The sequence below is a fragment of the Chelonoidis abingdonii genome, chromosome 25, assembly GCF_003597395.2.
Source record: "Chelonoidis abingdonii isolate Lonesome George chromosome 25, CheloAbing_2.0, whole genome shotgun sequence".
Classification (NCBI taxonomy): Eukaryota; Metazoa; Chordata; order Testudines; family Testudinidae; genus Chelonoidis; species Chelonoidis abingdonii.
Window position 1 is genome coordinate 20,231,455 of NC_133793.1, and position 20,777 is coordinate 20,252,231.

Here is a 20,777-nt window from a genome sequence, read left to right on the forward strand (position 1 = left end):
CGATCAAGCCAAGCCATAGCATTCTTATTAGCGATATTCGAGGCACGAAGACTTCCAGAGAGTCGAGTCATTTTGCAGTCCTCTACATATCATGGTTTGTGGCTCCCCACACTGACATAGTGGACTGTCTCTAAAACGCCAACAAAATTCCACTGCTGTTTATAAAGAACTTAAGAGGCAAATTGTCAAAGGTATTTATGCACCTAAAGATGTAGACAGGTGCCTAGTAGGATTTTCCAAAAGGTCAGGGTGCCCAACTCCCACTGAAATCAAGTTTGAAATCTACTGAAATCAATGAGAGTTGGGTACCTAGGATCCTGCTAGGCACCTATCTGCATTGTTAGATGCCTAAATACCTTTAAAAATCTGGCCCCGTTATACAAGGATGAAAGCAACATAGTTTCGTCCCAGTCTAATTCTGGTGTTTGAGTAGGATTTCCACTTCTTTTGGATGCTCTTCTAGCCTACTGAGCTCAGGAAGATTTTCAGAAGTGCCAAATGGATGATGGAGCACTAGCCCCATTGACTGTCCTTGACCTTTAATGGGACTTGAGGCCCTAAATCCCTTAGGCACATTTGAGAACCTCCACCTCATTCACATCTGTACTTACTCAGGCAGATTTTATTCTCCCCCATTGCTTTGGTTTTTTGCTCCTTGGAAGGCCATCCCACCACCAAACATTGGCTCTGAACTAGACACCAGGCTCATTCTAGGATTTGGAGGTTTGAACTTTGCCCTTCAATGTGCTCTTAGCGTCTCTCCACATAGTGTTCACTCTTAGGGAACTAATCCCTTAGGACTGTGAGCTTGCTGGTGTGTGCCCAGGATCTTGCCTCCCATCTTTTCGCTCTGTCATACCTACTGGTTGCCAGTCCTACCCCCTGCCTCCCATGGGAAGTGTGTGTGTGGGTATGATATGACTAAAACTGCTCTCAGGAATGAGAACAGGTTTGCATCCTAAAGTGACTCCATGCTCAGAAATGTGATGGAAGAAATTAACAGTTGCACTAGCTCTTTTTAAATGCTGGATGTATTCTTAAGTTGGTTTCTTCTGCTACAGAGAGGGCTGTAAACGACTTGAATGTGTTTGTAAGTTGTATTTTTATGCATTTTGCATTAAGAGTCTTCCAAAGAACTTAAGTACATCTCTCTGTGATGTATTTTCTCTCTCAGGAACCTGCTTCTAATGACCTATGGCTCTTACAACTGATTGCCTCCAATGGAGGGTTCATTGCTCTTCTCAAGAGGTTCAGAAAGGTTTCACTGTAATACTGTTTCTTTAGTGAGGTGGGGGTGGGGCAGGGGAAAGATCTGCTCTAGGAATTATTTGGGGGCAGGTCTCTTGCCTGTGCTGCACAGTTGGCCAGAATAGATGATCCCAATGGTCCCTTCTGGCCTTGGAATCTATGAAAGCAAGGGAGAAGGGAGAGAGGGTCATTTTGCAAATGAGAGGAAGCCAAGGCTAGGCAAGGCTCCTTAATTAGACACCTTACAAGCTTAACAGACAAAGGTCCTGTGCCTTCCAAATAATTACAGCTTAATCAATTCAAAGCCAACGCCTTGTAGGTTTAAGTTGTGCCTTGCTCCTGAGGGCTATTTCAAGGCCAGAGGTTAGTATTCACACCTGAGCCACTGCAGATACATGTCACCTCTTGAGAAAGGGCACCTTAGGTTTATAAGCTAGTTTTGAAAGCTCAGCTTTCATTTAAAAAAAAAAAATTTTGCTAGCCTTCACAGTTGCTGGGAAAGGCTCACACTTAACCCAACCACATGACTTTTGAGATCCGACTCATGATCTTTGAGGTTAGGCTCTACAGACCTTTTCTATCCCTCCAAGGTCTGGAAAGCTGGACTCAAGGTGTTAAGTATATGATCACTCAAACGTGTGATGTTGGGTAAAAGTTTCATTTGGGCTGCACTGCTAACACATTCATAGCTCTGCCATGCATGTAAGATGTGCTTATTCCAAACTGAAGCCAAAAAATCCTGTATTCCATGCCATCATGTATTCTTTATTTATCTGTCTCTCCTCTCGAAGCCTCTCTGCACACAATCTCAATTCAATGAAAAAACTTTCTCTTCTAGATCTCCAGCATTCCAAAATCCCTCCATCCCATTTAAAATACCAGCTAGAACATCTTCCTTCTTACCTAGATTCTTAGCAACAGAGAACTCAGTGCTAACCATACTATCTCAGGGCCAGATTGTCAAGGTATTTAGGTACCTAAATGAAACAGTTACTGTAACTGTGGTTCTTTGAGATGTGATACAGACGTTTACAGGGGTGGTGTTCACGTCTTGTGTCTATAACTCTTTCCTTGGCTATATGAGGCAGCGCTGCCCCGACCCCCTCAGTCTCTTTGCACCGAATGTCTAGGGCAGGATTTCGCAAACCTCATTGCACTGCAAGCCCCTTCTGACAACAAAAATTACTACATGACCCCAGGAGCGGGGACTGAGCTCACCTAAGCCCTGCTGCCCCAGGGGGTGGGGCGGGGTGAGGCGTTAAGCCAAAGCCGGAGCCCAGCACCCCAGGTTGGGGAAGGTGCAAAGCCGAAACCCAAGGGGCGAAGCCCCAGGCAGGGGGCCGTTGGGCTTCAGCTTTGGCCTTGGGCAGTGGGGCTCAGGGCTTTGGCCCCAGCAAGTTTAAGCCAGTCCCGGTGGCCCTATTAAAATGGAGTCACAACCCACTTTGGGATCCTGACCCACAGTTTGAGAACCACTGGTCTAGGGGAAGATGCTAATGCAGAGGGGATAGGGGGCAGGACATGGAATACATGTCTGCATTACATCTCAAAGAAGCACATTTACAGTAAGTAACCATTTCTTCTACTTTGAGTAGATGCAGATATGTATGCCGAGTAAGTGACTCACTCTCCATTTGCCCAAAAATGGCTAAACAGATTGTGCTCAAACCTTTTTTTTTTTTTTTTTTTTTAAATCAATAGTTTACCTTCAGGCAGAGGCCAAAGACATAAAATTTCTGCCTGGAAGGAGAAAGTCTGAAATTGTTTAGCATGAGGGAGAGGATGGGAATTTAATTCTCATACCACTGCTGCTTTAATGTACAGCTCAGCTCCCTGGAGGAGCCAGTGCTACCACTGTAAGTAATAGCAGATCCACTGGATAAACTACAAGTATCTTGCACCTTTGACTTGTGGGCCTGCTCTCTGCCTGCTAGTCCATCTTCACAGGAAACAGTCTAACATTCCAAAAGTCTGGCCAGCTTCAAACAGTTTTTAAAAGAACCCACCAAAGAAACTCCTGCTTCTTTCCTCTGAAGTGTGGAATCTCCCAGAGCGTCTGAGGGGCTGGACATGTAATGTTGACAACGTTCACAGTTTGTTACATCCACTTGTGATCTCTTTCTTGAGTAGCTCAAGAATTTCTGACTGCTTTGTGCAGGTGCATTTCTGCCTGTGACCACCAGAGGGAACGTCCCATAGCCTGAGCTGCTGGCTTTGGCTGACAGTTTCAACTGGCCAGCACTTGATATGCCACCGCCAGGTTTCCTGGGTCCTACAGGACAGAGCTTCCAACAGCTGATGATGACGCTGAAGCTCTAAAGCTGCCTGCTCCTCACAGATTTCCTGCCCACTCATTTTAGTACTGAACCCTCTTTCTATCAAAAGTAAAGAGTCCCGAGGCTGAGGTCACAGAATGGCACTGAGGGGCACGTCCCGTCAAAGTTTAGCCTCCTTACATGAATGATTTCAGTGTCCCCTAGTCAGAGTCTTTGTCATACATTAGGTCTCACATCTGGCCTCAGCATGCTGGAAAGCCTCAAGCTTTCTTCTGTCTGCGTGCAGAGCAGGGCCCTAGCCCAGGGAGTGGCAGCAGCTTCAGCCCTGTTTAACCTCCCACCATGCTGCACTGAGAGGGTAGAACAATGCTGGGGGGCAGGAGGGAGACAGAGAGAAGGCAGGTACATTGGCCCTCCATTCCCAAGCCCTGCTCAGTCAGCTGCCCTTGCTGCAGCAATTGCTGCAGCTGGGCTCTGTGCAGACGAAACAGGGGACAGAACAGGGGAGATAGGAGAGCAGGGGTAAGCCTCCGGGGGGAAGCACAAGAAGGGCCTGGGAAGTGTGTCCCTCCCATCAGCCAGAAGTGGGTAGGTGCCCCTAGTTTGTGTGTGTGTTGAATTTGCATCATCACACACACACACACACACACACACACACACACACCAGCTTAGCACAAAAACCAGACAACACCAATGATTTTTTAAAATTATTATTTGACAGACAAATGTGTGATTTGGGGGGTAGGGAGCTGTATCATGATATATGAACTCCCAAAATTGGTAATAGCACGGTCCTGATATCTCACCCCCTGCCAAAGTAAAGACTGGTGTTATATGTCACTTAGAAAGGTCTTCCCATGGAATACAGTAGCCCTAGGAGACTCCCCAGATATAGACCCAGATCCTTTAGGGGATTTTTTTGAGATTTCTCAAATGTATAATTTTCAGTGGTGCCAGCTTTTACAATTTTATTGCAAATCTAACTATTTGTTGTTTTTCTCAAAGACCAAGCTCCTGGAGTCATGTTATTGTGTGAGAAGCTCAGCCTTCATCTAAACAAATGTTGCTAGCCTTTACAGTTGCAGGGAAAGGCTCACACTTCGATCTCCAAAATCATACAACTTGGTTGACTCATGATCTTTAAGGTTAGGCAGTACAGACCTTTTCTATCCCTCCAAGGTCTGGAAAGTTGATTCAAGGTGCTAAGTACATGACCAAAAAATCCTGTATTCCATGCCACCACATATTCTTTATTTATCTCTGGTCTGTCCTCCCGCAGCCTCTCCCTGCACACAATCTCATTTCAATAAAAAAAAACTCTCTCTTCTACAACTCCAGCCCTCCAAGATCCCTCAGGCACCCTCTATCTTATTTAAAATACCAGCTAGAACAGGGGGTCTCAAAGCCGGTCCACTGCTTGTTCAGGGAAAGCCCCTGACAGCCTGGGCCAATTTGTTTACGTGCCGTGTCTGCAGCTCCCACTGGCTGCGGTTCACCACTTCAGGCCAATGGGGGCTGTGGGAAGCGATGCGAGATGAGAGACGTGCTGGCCGCCCTTCCCGCAGCCCCCATTGGCCTGGAGCGGTGATAGGTCGATCCTGCGGATGCGGCGGGTAAACCAACCGGCCCAACTTACCAGGGGCTTTCCCTGAGTAAGTGGCAGATTGGCTTTGAGAACCCTTGAGCTAGAACATCTTCCTTCCTTCTTACCTAGACTATTAAATAACAGTTGAGCAACGGAGAACTCAGTGCTATCTCACATTCATTTAGGTACCTAAATACCTTGACAAAACAGTTACTGTAACTGTGGTTCTTCGAGATGTGATGCAGATGTGTATTCCAAGTGAGTGTGCGCGCACTGGACAGGCCTAGCAGTACCCATAGAGGGGCAGTGTTTGCGCCTGTGTCTATAACCCGTATATGAGGCAATGCTGCCCCGACCTCCCTCAGTTCCTTTGCACCAAATTTCTAGGGGAGACTCTAATGCAGAGGGGATGGAGGGCAGGTTGTGGAATACATGTCTCCATCATCTCTCAAAGAACCACAGTTACAGTAAGTAACCGTTTCTTCTTTGAGTAGATGCAGATGTGTATGCCTAGTAGGTGACTTACAAACAGTATTCCCGACCAGAGGCGGGGCTCGGAGTCTATCTGAATAAGGATCACAGGACTGTTCTTCCACCATTAGCGTCTATTCTGGAACAGCGGCAAAGAGTTCTGTGGCACGTTACAGACTAACAAATGTATTGGAGCATGAGCTTTCGTGGGTGAATACCCACTTTGTCGGATGCATATTCTGGAACATGCAGTGATCATGTAATGGTCCGTAAATGTATGGATGGATGGCCACATGCAAATGTCCAATATGGAAATATCTCTGAGGAACACCACCAATGTTGCCTGTGCTCTCGTGGAATGAGCCTGTATCTGCTGTGGAATCATAGCTGGCATGATCTCATATGCAGTCTTAAATACAAGACATTATCCATCTTGAGATAGCCTGTGCAGACCTTGTCCCTTCATGCAGTCCACATAGGATATGAACAGGCAAGATGAGGCACAGAACAGGTCAGTCCTATTCAGTGTCTAACATTTGGAGGCATTGCTCCTCTGGGGAGAAATATGGCTTAGGGGAAAATGCACCGCTTAGTTCAAATGCAACTGAGAGACCACGTTGGATAAGAACTTTGAGTGTGGCTGGATCATTATCTTGTCCATGGAAAACTGTGTGTAAGGAGGCCCCAGAGGCAATGGCTACCAAGAATAAAGTTTTCCGAGACAAGAGGGGCAATGGGCAGGAAGCATGGGGCTCGAATGTAGGTCCCATAAAAGCTGCTAAAACAGTGTTTAGGTCCCACCAAGGGACTGGCCCTCAGACCAGAGGGTGCAGGCAAGAAGTCCTTGTCACCATGGAGTTGGAAAAAAACTGATTTCCCTTGCACAGATGGATGAAACATGGATATTGCTGCCAAGTGCATTCTCAGAGAACTGAGTGCCAAGCCCAATTTCTGAAGGTGTAGCAGGTACTCCAAGATGTACTGGATGGAAGTCCCCATTCGTCCACTTTGCCAAGTAGGCTGTCCAAGTGGAAGGTTTCCTATTGCTAAGTAGGACCTGTTGGAATGTTCTTCCTCTTCATTCAGTCATGCAGCAGCCATGTCGTAAGGTGAAGGAAGCTGATCGCCAGATGCAGAACGCACCTGTGTGAAGAGGTTGGGAAGGAGAGGTAGCAGCATGGGAGGCTGATCTGACAGAACAAGGAGGCTCGGCACACCAGGGCAATCAGCACGACCCTGGCTTGATGCACTCTGAGCTTGGCAATGACCTAGGAAATGATTGGGACAGGAGGGAAGACATATTAAAGAGAGCTGACTGCCAGCTGTAGTGGAAAGTGTTAGAGAGCTGAGACCCTCCCCGAGAGCAGAATAGGTGACACTCCTTGGTTTTCCCTTGTTGCAAATAAATCGATCATGGGGATGCCCCGTGCTGCAAAAACAAACTGAAGGACACTCCTTCAAGGGACCATTCGTGGCTCGGGGAGAAAATCCTGCTGAGACACTCCGCAAGATGGCTCATCACCCCTAGCAAGTGGACGGCTACCAGAGTGATGTTTTCTTTCATGCAGAATTGCCATAGGTTGATTGGCTCTAGGCAGAGCAATCTGGAGTGGGCTCCCCTTTCTTAGTTCATAGTACATTGCGGTAGTATTGTTGGTGAGTAAGTGAAGCACTGAATGCCTGATGCAGTCCTGGAAGGCATGACACGCATTGTAGATAGCCTGAAGCCCCAATACATTGATGTGGAACAAGGCTTCCTGTTCCAACCACAGGCCTACACCAGGGGTTGGCAATCTTTCAGAAGTGGTGTGCCGCATCTTCATTTATTCACTCTGATTTAAGGTTTCACGTGCCGGTGATACATTTTAACGTTTTTAGAAGGTCGCTTTCTATAAGTCTAAAATATATAACTAAACTATTGTTGTATGTAAAGTAAATAAGGTTTCTTAAAATGTTTAAGAAGCTTCATTTAAAATTAAATTAAAATGCAGAGCCCCCCCAGACCTGTGGCCAGGACCCGGGCAGTGTGAGTGCCAATGTAAATCAGCTTGTGTGCCGCCTTCGGCACACGTGCCATAGGTTGCCTACCCCTGCCCTATACCCTCAACTAGTCCAAATGCGCTCCCCAACCCAGAAGGGGTGAATGTTAATCACTGATTTGATCAGGGAGGGCTGAGTGAAAAGAACTCCTTGGCACAAGTTGCATGGGGACTCCCACCAGTGCAGGGACTCCAGGACCAGTGGAAGCAGGTGAATCAACCAGTCCAGAGATGCAGGTCTGGGTGGTAAAGTGTCCTGAGCCACATCAGAAGAGGGTGAAGACACAACCTGCCAAAATTAGACCACCTGGGTGCAACTAGACACATGGCCCAACAGGCTCAAACACATGCAAACTGTCATGGAATGTTGTGATTGTAGATGGAGACACAATTTGTTGAACTGCCAGGAAGCAGTTGCTCAGCAAGAACACCCTCAACTTTGTGGAATCTAACAGAGTCCCAGTGAACTCCATTTGTTGAGTGGGAGCCAAGGTTGACTTAGTGGTGTTTAGAATGAATTCCAGTCAGTTGAGTAAATGGTGTGCGGTGTTGACATGGGCAAGAACCTCCTCTCTGGAACTGCCCCTCAGCAACTGGTAATCAAGGTAGGGGAAGATGTGGATTCCCTTCCTCCAGAGGTATGCCATGACCACCGCCATATATTTGGTGAAAACTCGGGGGGGTGGGGGGGAGAGGCCAAATGAGAAAACAATGTACTGAAAATAGCATTCTCCTACTAAGAAGCAAAGAAACTTCCTGTGACTTGGTAGAACGGCCACGTGAAAATCCTGAAGAGCAGCAAACCAGTCACTCCAAGACAGAGCAGGGCAGATAGCTAAGAGTGTGACCATGTGGAATCTCACATATCTGATGAATTTGTTGAGTCCGCAAAGGTTAAGGATAGGCCTCTGTCACGGAGTCCCCGGGCAATGCTCTGGAACTGCTTCCCGCAAAGCCAGTCAGGACTTTGGGGAGCCTCCTTTCCCCTGGAGCAGACTGTCTTCAGGGCAAGAAGCTCACACGGCTTCACCTTCCTGGGTCTGACCTTGGAGCATTCAGCATCCTCTGCCCCTCTGTGTGCTTCCCACAGCGAGTCTGCCCAGGCGGGGTCCTGGGGAAGCCAGAGGGTCCTGCACCCCCACTTTGCAGTCAGAAGTGACTCTTAGCCAGCGAGTAAAACAGAGGTTTATTAGATGACAGGAACATGGTCTAAAACAGAGCTTGTAGGTACAGAGAATGGGATCCCTCAACCACGTCCATTCTGGGGCCCAGTGAGCCAGACACCCCTGTCTGCCCTCACTTCCCGTCCCCAGCCAGCTCCCAGCTGAAACCCACTGCAGCCCCTCCTTTCTGGCCTTTGTCTCCTTTCCAGGCCAGGAGGTCACCTGATCTCTTTATTCACCTTTAGCCATCCCCTTGCAGGGGGCAAGGGCCCCAGCCATTTGTTGCCAGGAGACAGAGTGTCGGCCATTTATGCATGCTGGAGACTTAAGAAATGCATCAGGGAAACTGAGGCACCCACACAGTATTCAGAGGAAACATTAAGAATGGTCCCATTTCATCACAGCCTCATCCTGCCCTTGGATTTTGGTATCAGGAAGTACCAGGAGTAGAAACCATGATGCTGGTGTTCTCGCAGAACTTCCTCCACCGCTCCCAACATTAGCAGATAGCTGATCATCTCAAAGAGCAGCACCTCATGAGAGGGGTCCCTGAAGAGTGGGGCTGGCGCATGGAGAGAAACTGGATGGCATAGCCTGATCTTACAGTGTGTCTGTGACCCAGCTGTCAGAGGTAATTGAGACCCAGGCATTATAAAAGCAGACCAGCCTGTCCCCAATGGAACAGGGGTTAGGAGGCAACGAGAGTGGAAGAACAACAACTGGAATGGGGCTCTGAACCAATGAGTCAAAATGGGCGTTTAATAGGTGCAAAAGGAGGGCGAACAGCCCAACCAGGCCCTGAGCTCGAGTGCTTCCTCTTGTGAGACCTTTCCCTCTTCCTGGGATAGTCTTGCTGTCTCAAGGAGAAGGGTTGACAAAAGGATGCTGTGGTCTGTACAGTTGTTGCTGCTGTGCCCCATAGTGGTGTCTCTGCATGGGCAGTGTATGCACCCCCAAAAACCTTACGGTAGCCCTGGAATCCTTAAAAGAAAACAGGTTTCAGTCTTGTCTGAAAACAAGGCTCTGCCATCAAAAGGCAAGTCCTCGATTGTTTGCTGGACATTCAGAGCAATCCCTGTGTTTTGGAGACAGGAAGCCCTCCTCATAGTAATTGCCAAGGCCATCACTTTGGTTGAGGTGTCCACAATATCAACGGCAGATTGCAAAGACATCTTGGCCATCAAGCAGTCTTCGGTGACAAATACACAAGACTCATCAAAAGACACATCAGGCAACTGCTCCTCAAATTTGGCCATAGTCAACCAATTGAGAAAGTCATTTTTGGACAATAAAGCTTGCTGGTTCACAATCCTCATCTGTAACCATTAGGAGGTGCATACCTTTCTTCCCAAAAGGTCCAAACGTTTAGAGTCTCTGTCTTTGGACGTGGACTTGAACCTGTCCTGCTATGACCACCAGGAAGTTCATGGCCAGATGGAAATAGACCCCCTTGTATGCCTGTACAGGCACAAAAGAGCGCTTCTCCAAGCACTTGACCTCTGGTGGTAACAAAGCTGGTGTACCTCAAAAAGCACTCATAGGTTTGAGGAGCACCTCATTAATTGGGGGGCCACTGCAGACACCAGCCTCACAAAGTCTCTGACCAGCAGCGATGACAGGACCAAAAGGCACAGTAAGTCTGCTACGGCCTGGTATGCTGACGTCACAGACACAGTCAATACTGGCATCCCTCCAGTCGGTACTGGATTCAGATGCCTGGAGGCCAGAAATGGAGTCAACTGTACAGGGTTTCTGCCCTTCCTGCCCTGTACCAAAGGAGGAACAGATGTACACGTGCCATCCTGTGTACCAGGACTGGTCCCATGCCAGGGAAGGCAGAAGAGTTGCCCCAGGACAACTCTTCTTTGGCACCAACAACGGAGAATGACTCCTGTGCCTCTTCGGAGAGGTCACTACCCCAGAACAAGAGGCAGCAGCACTTTCCAAGCCCAAGGGCAATCTGTGGCTCAAGACAGTCCCCTGTGTGGGCTCAGACCACATGGCTTGTTCAAGCAGGTGCTGTTTGAGGCAAAGGACCTGCACCAACTGAGTCCTCTTCTTGAACGATATACAGATGAACAGCACTCCTTAAGATGGGCTTTGCCAAGGCAGAGCAAGCACTGTGTGTGTGTGTGGGTCACTGTTGGGAAATGCCACTCCACACAAAGGACAATGCTTTAACCTGGGGAGGGCATCGTGGGGGGGCACAACCACTAATATTCTCTATTTTTTTTAATTAAAACTAACGCTTAACTATGTACAATACGCTGCACAAAAAGAATGAATGTAAGGTTGTGAAAACCACCACCACAGGAGCTCTGACTCCAGCTGATGGGTGATGAGAAGGAACTGAGGGGGGCTGGGGTGGTGCCATCTCATATCGCTGGATGCTGCCCCTCCAATGGTACTGCTAGGCAAAAGTCTCTGGCTCCAGCGTTTGGGTTGTGCACACACCTACTTGGAATATAAGTCTTCAGCTACTCAAAGAAGAAATGTACCTACTGGGATTTTCAAACATGCCTATTAGGTCCAATATAGATCCACTAGGTGCCTATCTGCATCTTTAGGTGCCCAAATATCTTTGATAATCTGGCCCTAACTCTCTAATGACAATAGATGCTACAAAGTAAAGCCATGTTGCATTGTATGCTTACTCCCAGAGGTGAAATTGGTTCTAGGGAACAAAGCAAGGTTTGGAAAACAAAAATACCCTCTCACATCTTCATCTATATTCCCAAATGGAAATCTTTGTTCAGTGGCAAATTCATTTGGCTGAGAATTCCCTCCCTTCAACAACCACCCTACAGACCTTTGATTTCTTCTGTACTTTATTTGTACTTCAAATCAACACTGAAAATGGCTGTGGGTGTTAATGTGGGAGCCCCTGCTGTTTGTATTGTATAGATAATGCATAAAGAGTGGCTACATTGAACTGGAACCGTAATTAAAACACATTTAGCATGGCCAAAATGGACACAGCCCACCAGATAAATATTTTAAAGTATGTCAGGGATTCTCAGTCCTTTTCAGAGAGAGAACCACATCTTAACAGTGAGAACATCTCCTGGATTTCCCCTTATGCAAGCTCTCCTCTCACTGACAACTGAGTAACATCCTCAATAGCAAGGAAAAGCAATGCTAGGAAAGTAGTTCATGTGTTTTAAGCTTTTTCCTCAAGGTAATCTAGCAACTTGGAACTAGGAGGAGATGGCAGCACCATGCAACCAGCCATCTCTCTGTGGTCTGCTAGGACATGTTCCAGGGAGCCGTTTGAGGTATGTCACACATGGAGGTGACACAGCCAGCGTCCCTTTAAAATAGAAGTTGAAAGTTCAGACTGAAGCAATGCAGCACTCTTTAAATAAATTTGCTATTTCCTGCCGACTCTACCTTGCAAAGCTTGACTTTAAAAGACATATAGGCTCATGACTAAGCTGGGAAAAATGATTTCCTCTCTTAGCCTTGGCAAGAACAGATGAGTATGGTTTTATTTACACAGGGAGCAGTACAAGAATGAGGCAGATGGGAACACAACTAATCCGCCGAATTTTCCAAAGTCGCTAATTAATTTGGGTGCCTCAATATTTAGGTAATCAGTTGAAGTGAACAGGAGCTGTGGGAATGTAACACCTCTGAAAATAAGAAGTGTTAGTATTTCAAGTTGGGCATCCTAGAATTAGTGGAGAATTTCAAAAAGAGAACGATGGTTAAAAGTAACAGAAGACAGAAAACACTTACTGGTAACGTCATGCGATTCCAAGTAGAAGCAGTGATGGGATCATGGACATAGCTCCTTTGAGTAGATAGCTCGGATGCACTTAAGCTACTTTGGGTCCTTCTGAATTCTAATTCAGGGGTATACCAAGAATTAATAGTGCCCCTGGACCTTCTTGAATTCTGCTCAAGTAAATGTATTCTTGCATTGGCCCCTTCCATTTCAGAGAGGTCTGTAGATGACTTGCATGCCTTTGTACTAGTGGAAGCTGTATTTTTTTCCACCTTGATTTGAGAGTCTTCCAAAGATTGTAATCCCCGCCTTGTCCTCCAAGAACTTCTCAGAGTGATGTGTTTTGTCTCTGGTGACTCTGCTTCTAAAGGCCCATGGCTTTTCCAGCTGATTGTCTCTAAGGATGGCTCACAATTGTTCTTCTCAATGGGTTCAGAAGGTTTTATCATAATACTGCTTCTTGAAATTAGTGTTTCTGTCCTGTTTCTCAGAGCTAAATCCTCAGTTTTATCTGCCTCAGATAATTTCAGAGCAATATCACTCTTATTAATTGAGATCTCAAAGGGTGTGCTGATGTTGTTTGTTATGGTTGACAGCTCATTTGGAGTGACTCTAATATTGCTGGTAGAAGTATGTCTTTCCTTTGCGGCTGCATTTGTGTTGGTCCTTGTGTTGGCTGGCTCAGAAGGGAAGATTGTTATGCTGCTTGTCATTTTATTTGTCACAGTTTTAAAGAGAGATTTCTGGTTTTGAGAGTATTCTTCAGACCCAGCCCCTCCCATTACTTCTTTCATGTCCTTTTCAATTATTACAGGTTTAATGATGGCTTTTGATCTCAAAGCCTCTCTAGGGCTGAATGACCTTCTGGATTTCAATCCTACGCTGTCAGCGTCTGAAGATGTCTTTATGGATTTGGGGGAGTCATCTTCATTTCCAGTATTTTTATCATTTTCAAAGAGAGATGCTCTGAGAGCTCCTCTGGAGCTTGAGAATTCTCTGGAACTGGGTTTCTTTCTCGTCTCAAGTTCTGACTCAGTAGTAGCATTGGTGCTTTTACCAATCTCCTCATCTGTACTAAGTTTTTCATGGCTAGCTGGTTTGATGGCTTTGGATCTCAAAGAGTCAGATTTTATGCCAACATTTGACTGACCTGTAACTGATGGTGCAGATTGGTCCATTTCTTCCTTACCTTGACTTGTGAGAATCTGTAAGATGTCTTCTTGACTTTTTGAGCTGTTTGAATATTTTAATAAATTTGGAGGCTTTGTATTTTCATGAAAAGTGTCTGTAAATTCTCTTTCTTGGGAGTTTATTGTTCTTTTAGATTTCCCTTCTGGGGACTGTCTGTGAGATATAACAGAGACTGTTGCTGCTTCTGCTTTAGAGCTGATGGATTCAGCTGCTAGCAGCTGAGAAGAGATATGGTATCTATATGATGAAGCTGTTTCATTGGATGGTGCATGATTATTTTTCATAAAGGGTATCTCTACACATAGATCAGACATCTCTGTTTGGCTGGTTTTCATCTTTTCAGTCAAAGATACAGTCATTTCTCCTTTGCTTGATTTTTCATCAAGTGCATCAGAGTTACCTTGGCAAACATCATTAAATGATTGAGATAGCTTTTCAACCTTGGTCTTCAGTCCACTTTCATTCCCAGGTTTGGAAGCTGCTTTCCAAGGTTTGTGCTCATGTGCAGCCGGTGGGTATCGACTCAGCACAGATGGCTGCTCTCTTGATTTCTTCACTTCATTTTGTGGAGCACCACTATCTTTCTGCATAGATAAATATGTAGCAACTGCTGATTTGTCTTCCATTCTTTTTGTATCAGTAATCACAGTTTCTAGTAGAGCAGATGTACTAGATGCCTTTGGTGTTCTCCTAGTAATTAAACTTGGACTGGGAGCTTGCTTGCTACTTGTGGTATAACTGTCATTATTGGAAGAGAACTCTCTGTTCCGTGTTCTTTCTCGTTTATGCTGAGGTGAAAGCTCCTGTGACTTGTGTTTTGAAATTGCTGGCTCAGCTGTGATACCTCTGTATTTAGGCCTATCATGTCTAATTCTGATGGGGAGGCTCATTTCTTCACTTTCCACCTCACCGTTCTCCATATCCTTTTGTTTCTTTATTTGAATTTTAATCTCTTCCAATTGACCAGTCAGGAGCTTGTTTTTATTCTGCTCACTCAGATAACTATCTTGCAGGTCATTATTTTTGGCTTTCATTTTTTTAAGTTCTTCTTCTAAAGATTCAAAACGTTTAATTTGACTTTTAAGTTTCTCAATTTCTTGGTTGAGATCTTTCACTTTGTTGTCTTCTTGATTTTTATTCTTTTGATTTTCTGATTTATTTCTGGTTTCATTTTCTACATGCTTTAGGTAATCCAAGCTTCCCTTTCTTCTGGTTTCTTTAAAGGGCAATGCAGAGGTCAAGTCATCTTCAATTCTCAGGTCATTTCTATCCAGAAGACTATTTGATGATCTTTCTAGAAGGTTTGATGCATTTCTAGTTTGATCTGCCCTATTTAGTTTGTTGTTTTGTTCTAGTTTTTGTGTTAGCTCCTGGATTAATTTTTCATTCTGCTTTTCTCTTTCACTGAAGTGTTTTCTTTCACTAGCAAAGCTCAGTGTTAAAGATTTCAGCTTTTCTAACTCACTTACTAAACTATGTTCAGTTTTATCCAATCTGTCTTCAGATGCTTCAAGTTCTCTTACTTTCATCCTAAGTACTTCCAACTCTGTAGATATTTTTTTGGTCAAATTTTTTTCTTCATTAAGGCTCAGACACAGCTGAGTACAATCGTTTTTGCTCCTGCCGAAAGCTTCCTCCAGTTTTTCCAGTTCTGCCATTCTCTTCTGAAGCTGTTCAATTTCTGATTTAAGTTCTCGAGTGAGACTTTCCTCCTCCTCCAGCTTTTCCTTCATCAACTGACAGAGCTCTTCAGCTTTTCTTATTTCTTCATCCTTGCCTTCAATTTTCAGCACTCTTTTTCTCAAAGCTTCTACGTCGGCCAGCATGCTGGAATTGCTGCCTTCTGCCTGGATTACTTTGTCCTGAAGGTCAAGAAGCTCATCCTCTGCTTTCTGGAGATTTTTTGTTGCTTCTTCCAGTTCATCAAGACGACGGCCAAGACTCTGTAACTTGAATCGAAGATGGCGATTTGAAGTCTCCTTATAACCTGTAAATTCTGCCATTTTTATTTTTTGTTGTTAGGTTCAATTTTCTTCAGGTTGGATCAAAGGAGTGATTTTAAACATGTCAGTTTCCCTTGAATCCTGCAGCTTCTTTGACAGAGACAATTTTAGCCTGAAAGAAGAAAATAAAGTGAGTACAAGAGGGTAGGAAATGTTTCTTCTGTATAATCTCTTCTTTCATTAAACATGTTTCTGAAAGCTAGAATTCAGAGCATAAGGAGTGACACAGTGAAAAAGGTAAGTGGTCCATTTAGTCTAACAATACAGTGTACTGTCTCCAACAGTATCCCACCACAGGTGGGTGGGAGAAATGAATACCCTCCTAAGCTCAGTTAGGCAGGCAATATGTATGAGTATTCTAGGGTTATCAGACAGCAAATGGGAAAAAATCGTGACAAGGGTGGGGGAGTAATAGGAGCCCAGATAAAAAAAGCTCCAAATATTGGGAATGTCCCTATAAAATTGGGACATCTGGTCATCCTAGTGCAGGGGTCGGCAACCTTTCAGAAGTGCTGTGCCAAGTCTTCATTTATTCACTCTAATTTAAGGTTTCGTGTGCCAGTAACACATTTTAACATTTTTAGAAGGTCTCTTTCTATAAGTCTATAATATATAACTAAACTATTGTTTTATGTAAAGTAAATAAGATTTTAAAATGTGTAAGAAGCTTCATTTAAAATTAAATTAAAATGCAGAGCCTCCCGGACCGGTGGCCAGGACCCGGGCAGTGTGAGTGCCACTGAAAATCAGCTTGCGTGCCACCTTTGGCACATGTGCCATAGGTTGCCTACCCCTGCCCTAGTGTATCCACTCAGTGCCCCTCCAAGATTGGTTAGCGCTGTTTGTGTGCATGCGTGTGTGATGCATGCTCCTCTGTGACTGGTTAATTGTGTGCATATGCACACATTATGGATCCCTGCACAAAACTATTCCATTAGCAGATACCTCACTTCAGAGAAATGTGTACATCTCAGGCAAACTCTTATCAGACAGAGAATCAATTACCATAAACTAGAGATGGAAACTAGAAGACACGAAGTACATAAAAAGAGGAGAGGCTAAAGTAACTAGACACTGCCTACACTAGTGTTCAAAATACAGGAAAGAAATTTCCTCAAATAATCAGGAATCCTAGAACTTTTCATGAAAAGGCAACAAGGAACATCTGTGCCTGATTCTGGCAGAAAGGAGATGGCAAATATGGCATTGCTCTATGGAGCAACCTGCCTCTGGATCGGAGATGGACCTAAAGGGGTTAACCCAACCACAGAGGTTGGATACTTTGCAAGTTAAATTCAGAACAGATTAAAGTCTGGTCCTGGGCAATGGCTGATGGATTGCATTTGCCTCTGACAGACACCCTTTGGCAACATCTAGATAGTTCGTAATGGCAATAAGGAGTAGAATCTGAGTGCGCCCCAAGCCCTGGATGGGTGGAGAAGGAAGAGGGAGAGGACTTGCTGAATTTCTATTGGAACCTGATAAGTGGTGTTTGTGTGAGCTGAATTCCTTACTGAATCCACAGCGTATATGTGGGGATTGCCTATATTGTAGCAGGGGTGACTGACTTACCACTCAGCAGCTGTCTCTTGGGAAAAACTGCCCAGGTCAGAATTTTTTAGGTTTTCAAAGATCCAGGAACAGAAAAACAAAATATTCCCAGAACTTTTCTAATGCAGCTGTGTAACTGATCTATCTGCAAAACTGCCAGCCAGTATGTGAGCCTGCTGCCATCTACTGGAGATGGAAACAAATGCAGAATGAGCATTAGAACCCAGGATACTGCATCTGTGGCCTGGTCTACACTACGAGCTTATGTCGAATTTAGCAGCATTAAATCGAATTAACCCTGCACCCATCCACACAACAAAGCCATTTTTGTCAACGTTAAGGGCTCTTCAAATCGATTTCTGTACTCCTCCCCGATGAGGGGAGTAGCGCTGAAATCGACACTGCCATTTCGAATTAGGGTTAGTGTGGCTGCAATTCGAAGCTATTGGCCTCCAGGAGCTATCCCACAGTGCACCATTGTGACCACTCTGGACAGCGATCTGAACTCGGTTGTACTGGTCAGGTAGACAGGAAAAGCCCTGTGAACTTTTGAATTTTATTTCCTGTTTTCCCAGCGTGGAGTGCTGATCAGAACAGGTGACCATGCAGTCCCAGAATCAAAAGAGAGCTCCAGCATAGACCGTACGGGAGATACTGAATATGATCTCTTTATGGAGAGATGAATCTGTTCTATCAGAACTCCGTTCCAAAAGATGAAATGCCAAAACATTTGAAAAAAATCTCCGGGGCCATGATGGACAGAGGCCAAAACAGGGACTCAACACAGTGCTGCGTGAGTCTCCCTCAATCCATTTGGAAATCTTGTTTGCGATGCCTGATGGGGCCAAAAATTTGTTGGCGGTGGTTACAGGTAAATGTTCGTCAGTCAGTCCACTTTCCGGAAACTAACGACAGACAATCATTTCACACCCCTTTCCCGGATTGCTTGCAGATAGCGATGCACGCACCATGGAAGCCCGTGTCATCCTTTTTTCACTGTCCCGTACGTCTTTACTGTAATGCTGCTGACAATGCGGGATTGCAAGCACTAACACCAGCAGCATTCCCCTTGCCTTTTCAAGTTAGCAAGAATGGTTAACCAGCCCTACTTGTAACTGTCTGCTGCTTTTTGCAAGTTGACAAAGACAGTATCCAGTTCTACTGCACATCTGCTGCTGTCATGGGTGCCTCTGCGGCCTGCAGTGAGGTCGGTCGGGGCGCCTGGACCAAAAATGGAAGACTCCCAGGTCATTCTCTTCTTTAAAATTTGTCTGAAGGGTATGGCCTAACTGACAGTTCTTGCACAGCGTGGTAGTTACAGGCGTGTGCTCGTATCAGGCTGTGTACGGCCAGCGCTTCAGTGGTGTCCCACACTGACAGTGATCCAGCGCTGCTATGTTGTCCACACTGCCGTTGCCAGCGTCTGTGTGAAGTGGTGCATGTAGGTCAGCTATCTCCACAAGAGCAAACCTCGTCCGCATTGGTCAGCGTGGGTGTGGGTAAGGGGACGGAAGGGTGCAGTCATTCCGCTTCCTGTTCCAGACCCTCCGTGGTGCTAGTCGCTCCCCTTTTTCAAAGCCGTTTGTGCCATGTGTGTGAGTCTGTCACGTGATTTCAGAGGAATATGGAGCCTTGAGCTGCTGAGACATGCTGATGAATTGTTGCCAGTCACATTCATGTCTGGCAGTGGAGCTATTCTCTTGATGCTCCAAAGTGACAGTGGAGAGTTCGAGATGATGAAATAGATGCGGCTGAATGCGCGATCATCTAAATTGCTTGTGGCAGTAACGGAACGTTCGCTGCAGCGTGAACCGCCGTTGGGCTCGGGAAACAAGCTAACTGAGTGGGGATAACATCGTTCCTGCATAGTCTGGATGCGAGCAGCTGGCTGCAGAACTTTTAGGATGAGAAAGCCACTTCAGTGACTGTGTGCGAGCCTCGCTCCCAACACCTGCAGCGCAAGAACATGAGACTGAGAGCTGCCCTGTCAGTGAGAAGCGGTTGGCTATTGCAGTCGGCACTTGCCAACTCCAGTAAGCTACCGATCGGTCGTAACCATTTGGAGTGGAAAGTCGACCGTTTGGATATGTGGTGATGCAAGTTGTCAGCGGACCATTATTGTCCATCCTCTAAGAAGAACCTGACCTGGGAATGTGCAGGAAATGTGGATGGCTTTTGCCATGGGTTTCCCTAACGTGGAAGGCATAGATTGGAACGCTATATTCCTATTCTGGCACACCTCCACCTGGCGAACTAGTACATTAATCGGAAGGGGTATCTCTATGTTCTCCAGGCGCTTGTGGATCACCGTGCGTTTCACTGACATTTACACAGGATGGCCGGGAAAGTGTGGCATGAGACGCATCTTTCAGGAACAGTTGGCATTGTTCATTGAACTGTAAACAGGAGCTTTTTTCCCAGACAGGAAAATCACAGGCGGGACGTCGAATGCCATTGTGATCCTTCGGAGACCTGCTTTACCCGTTAATGCTCTTGGCTCATGAAACTGATACAGGAAGCTTGCAGGGGCAAGGACCGGTTTCAACTACAGCTGAAGCCGGTGTCAGAATGACTGTGGAGTGTGCTTTGGCGTTTTAAAGAGATGGGAGAAAGTCTCTACGGGAAGCTAGACGTGGGGGAAATCAGCATCCCCAGCGATTATAACGCGTGCTGTTACCTCCATAATTATTTGTAGAGGAGGTTGAGAACCTTCAGTGACGAATGGACCTCCGAGGTTCAACGCCTGGAGGGCTGAATTTGCACAGCCAGAGAGCAGGCTATCTAGAAAGAGGCCCAGCGATAGTGCGTCAGGATTAGGATGCCTCAAAGGAGCACTTTGAGGCCTGAACAGCCAACAGTAATGTGGTTGCCTTCCACAGCAGTTTAGTGCAGTGCCCACAGCAGTTTACTTGCAGTGGTGAGCAATTATTGCAGTGCCTATTTTCACTTGTGGTAAGTATGTTTAATTTCGTGTAATATAAATAGCTGTTTTAAAAGACATCAATCCTTTATTAAAAATACAAGTACATAAAACAGGAAGGGGGTACGGTGATGATTCAGTACAGTCACAGGTTTGAATATGTTTTTCCTGTTGAAGGCGTCGCCAGCTGCCTGCTCACGTTGAAGATTAAATGCTAGCATGGTGATGGGGGTTGAATGCATCGGGTAAGCTCGTAGTTATCAGGGCGTGAGTGAAGCGTATTGGTATTGGGGGCAGGTGTGTCGTAAGAATCCAGGATCGAAGAAGGGTGTTTAAGGAGAAACAGTGGGGCACAATGGGTTGAAGTTTTGGGATGGGGTGAGGCAGCCCATGGAGTGGTCTGCCTGCATGTTAGCCATTGACGCATGAGGTCTGTGGTGGCGTTCCTAGGCTTAGCCAAGCCGATCTGTGGTTTCTCTTGGCAGCTTCCTCCTTTAAGGCTCTGTTTCTCCCTCCACTCTTGTAACATTTTTTATTTTCTGTGGAATACACAATTCATTAACTCCTTCCAGCATGTCTTCTTCGTTTCTGGTTTTTTTCTTT

At 45.8% G+C, this 20,777-nt stretch overlaps 1 protein-coding gene across 3 annotated transcripts in view; it reads right to left on the bottom strand.

Moving 5' to 3' along the window:
* LUZP1 (leucine zipper protein 1) overlaps positions 1-20,777 on the bottom strand; it is an 81,690-nt gene that overhangs the window by 12,015 nt on the left and 48,898 nt on the right. For all 3 annotated transcript variants that reach the window (XR_004374052.2, XM_032782912.2, XM_032782914.2), the window contains exon 2: positions 12,521-15,815. Coding sequence is in view for 2 of the 3 variants with exons in the window: in XM_032782912.2 (XP_032638803.1) it covers positions 12,521-15,703 (3,183 nt within the window). In the remaining variant the exon portion in view is untranslated. The remainder of the gene's footprint in view (positions 1-12,520; positions 15,816-20,777) is intronic.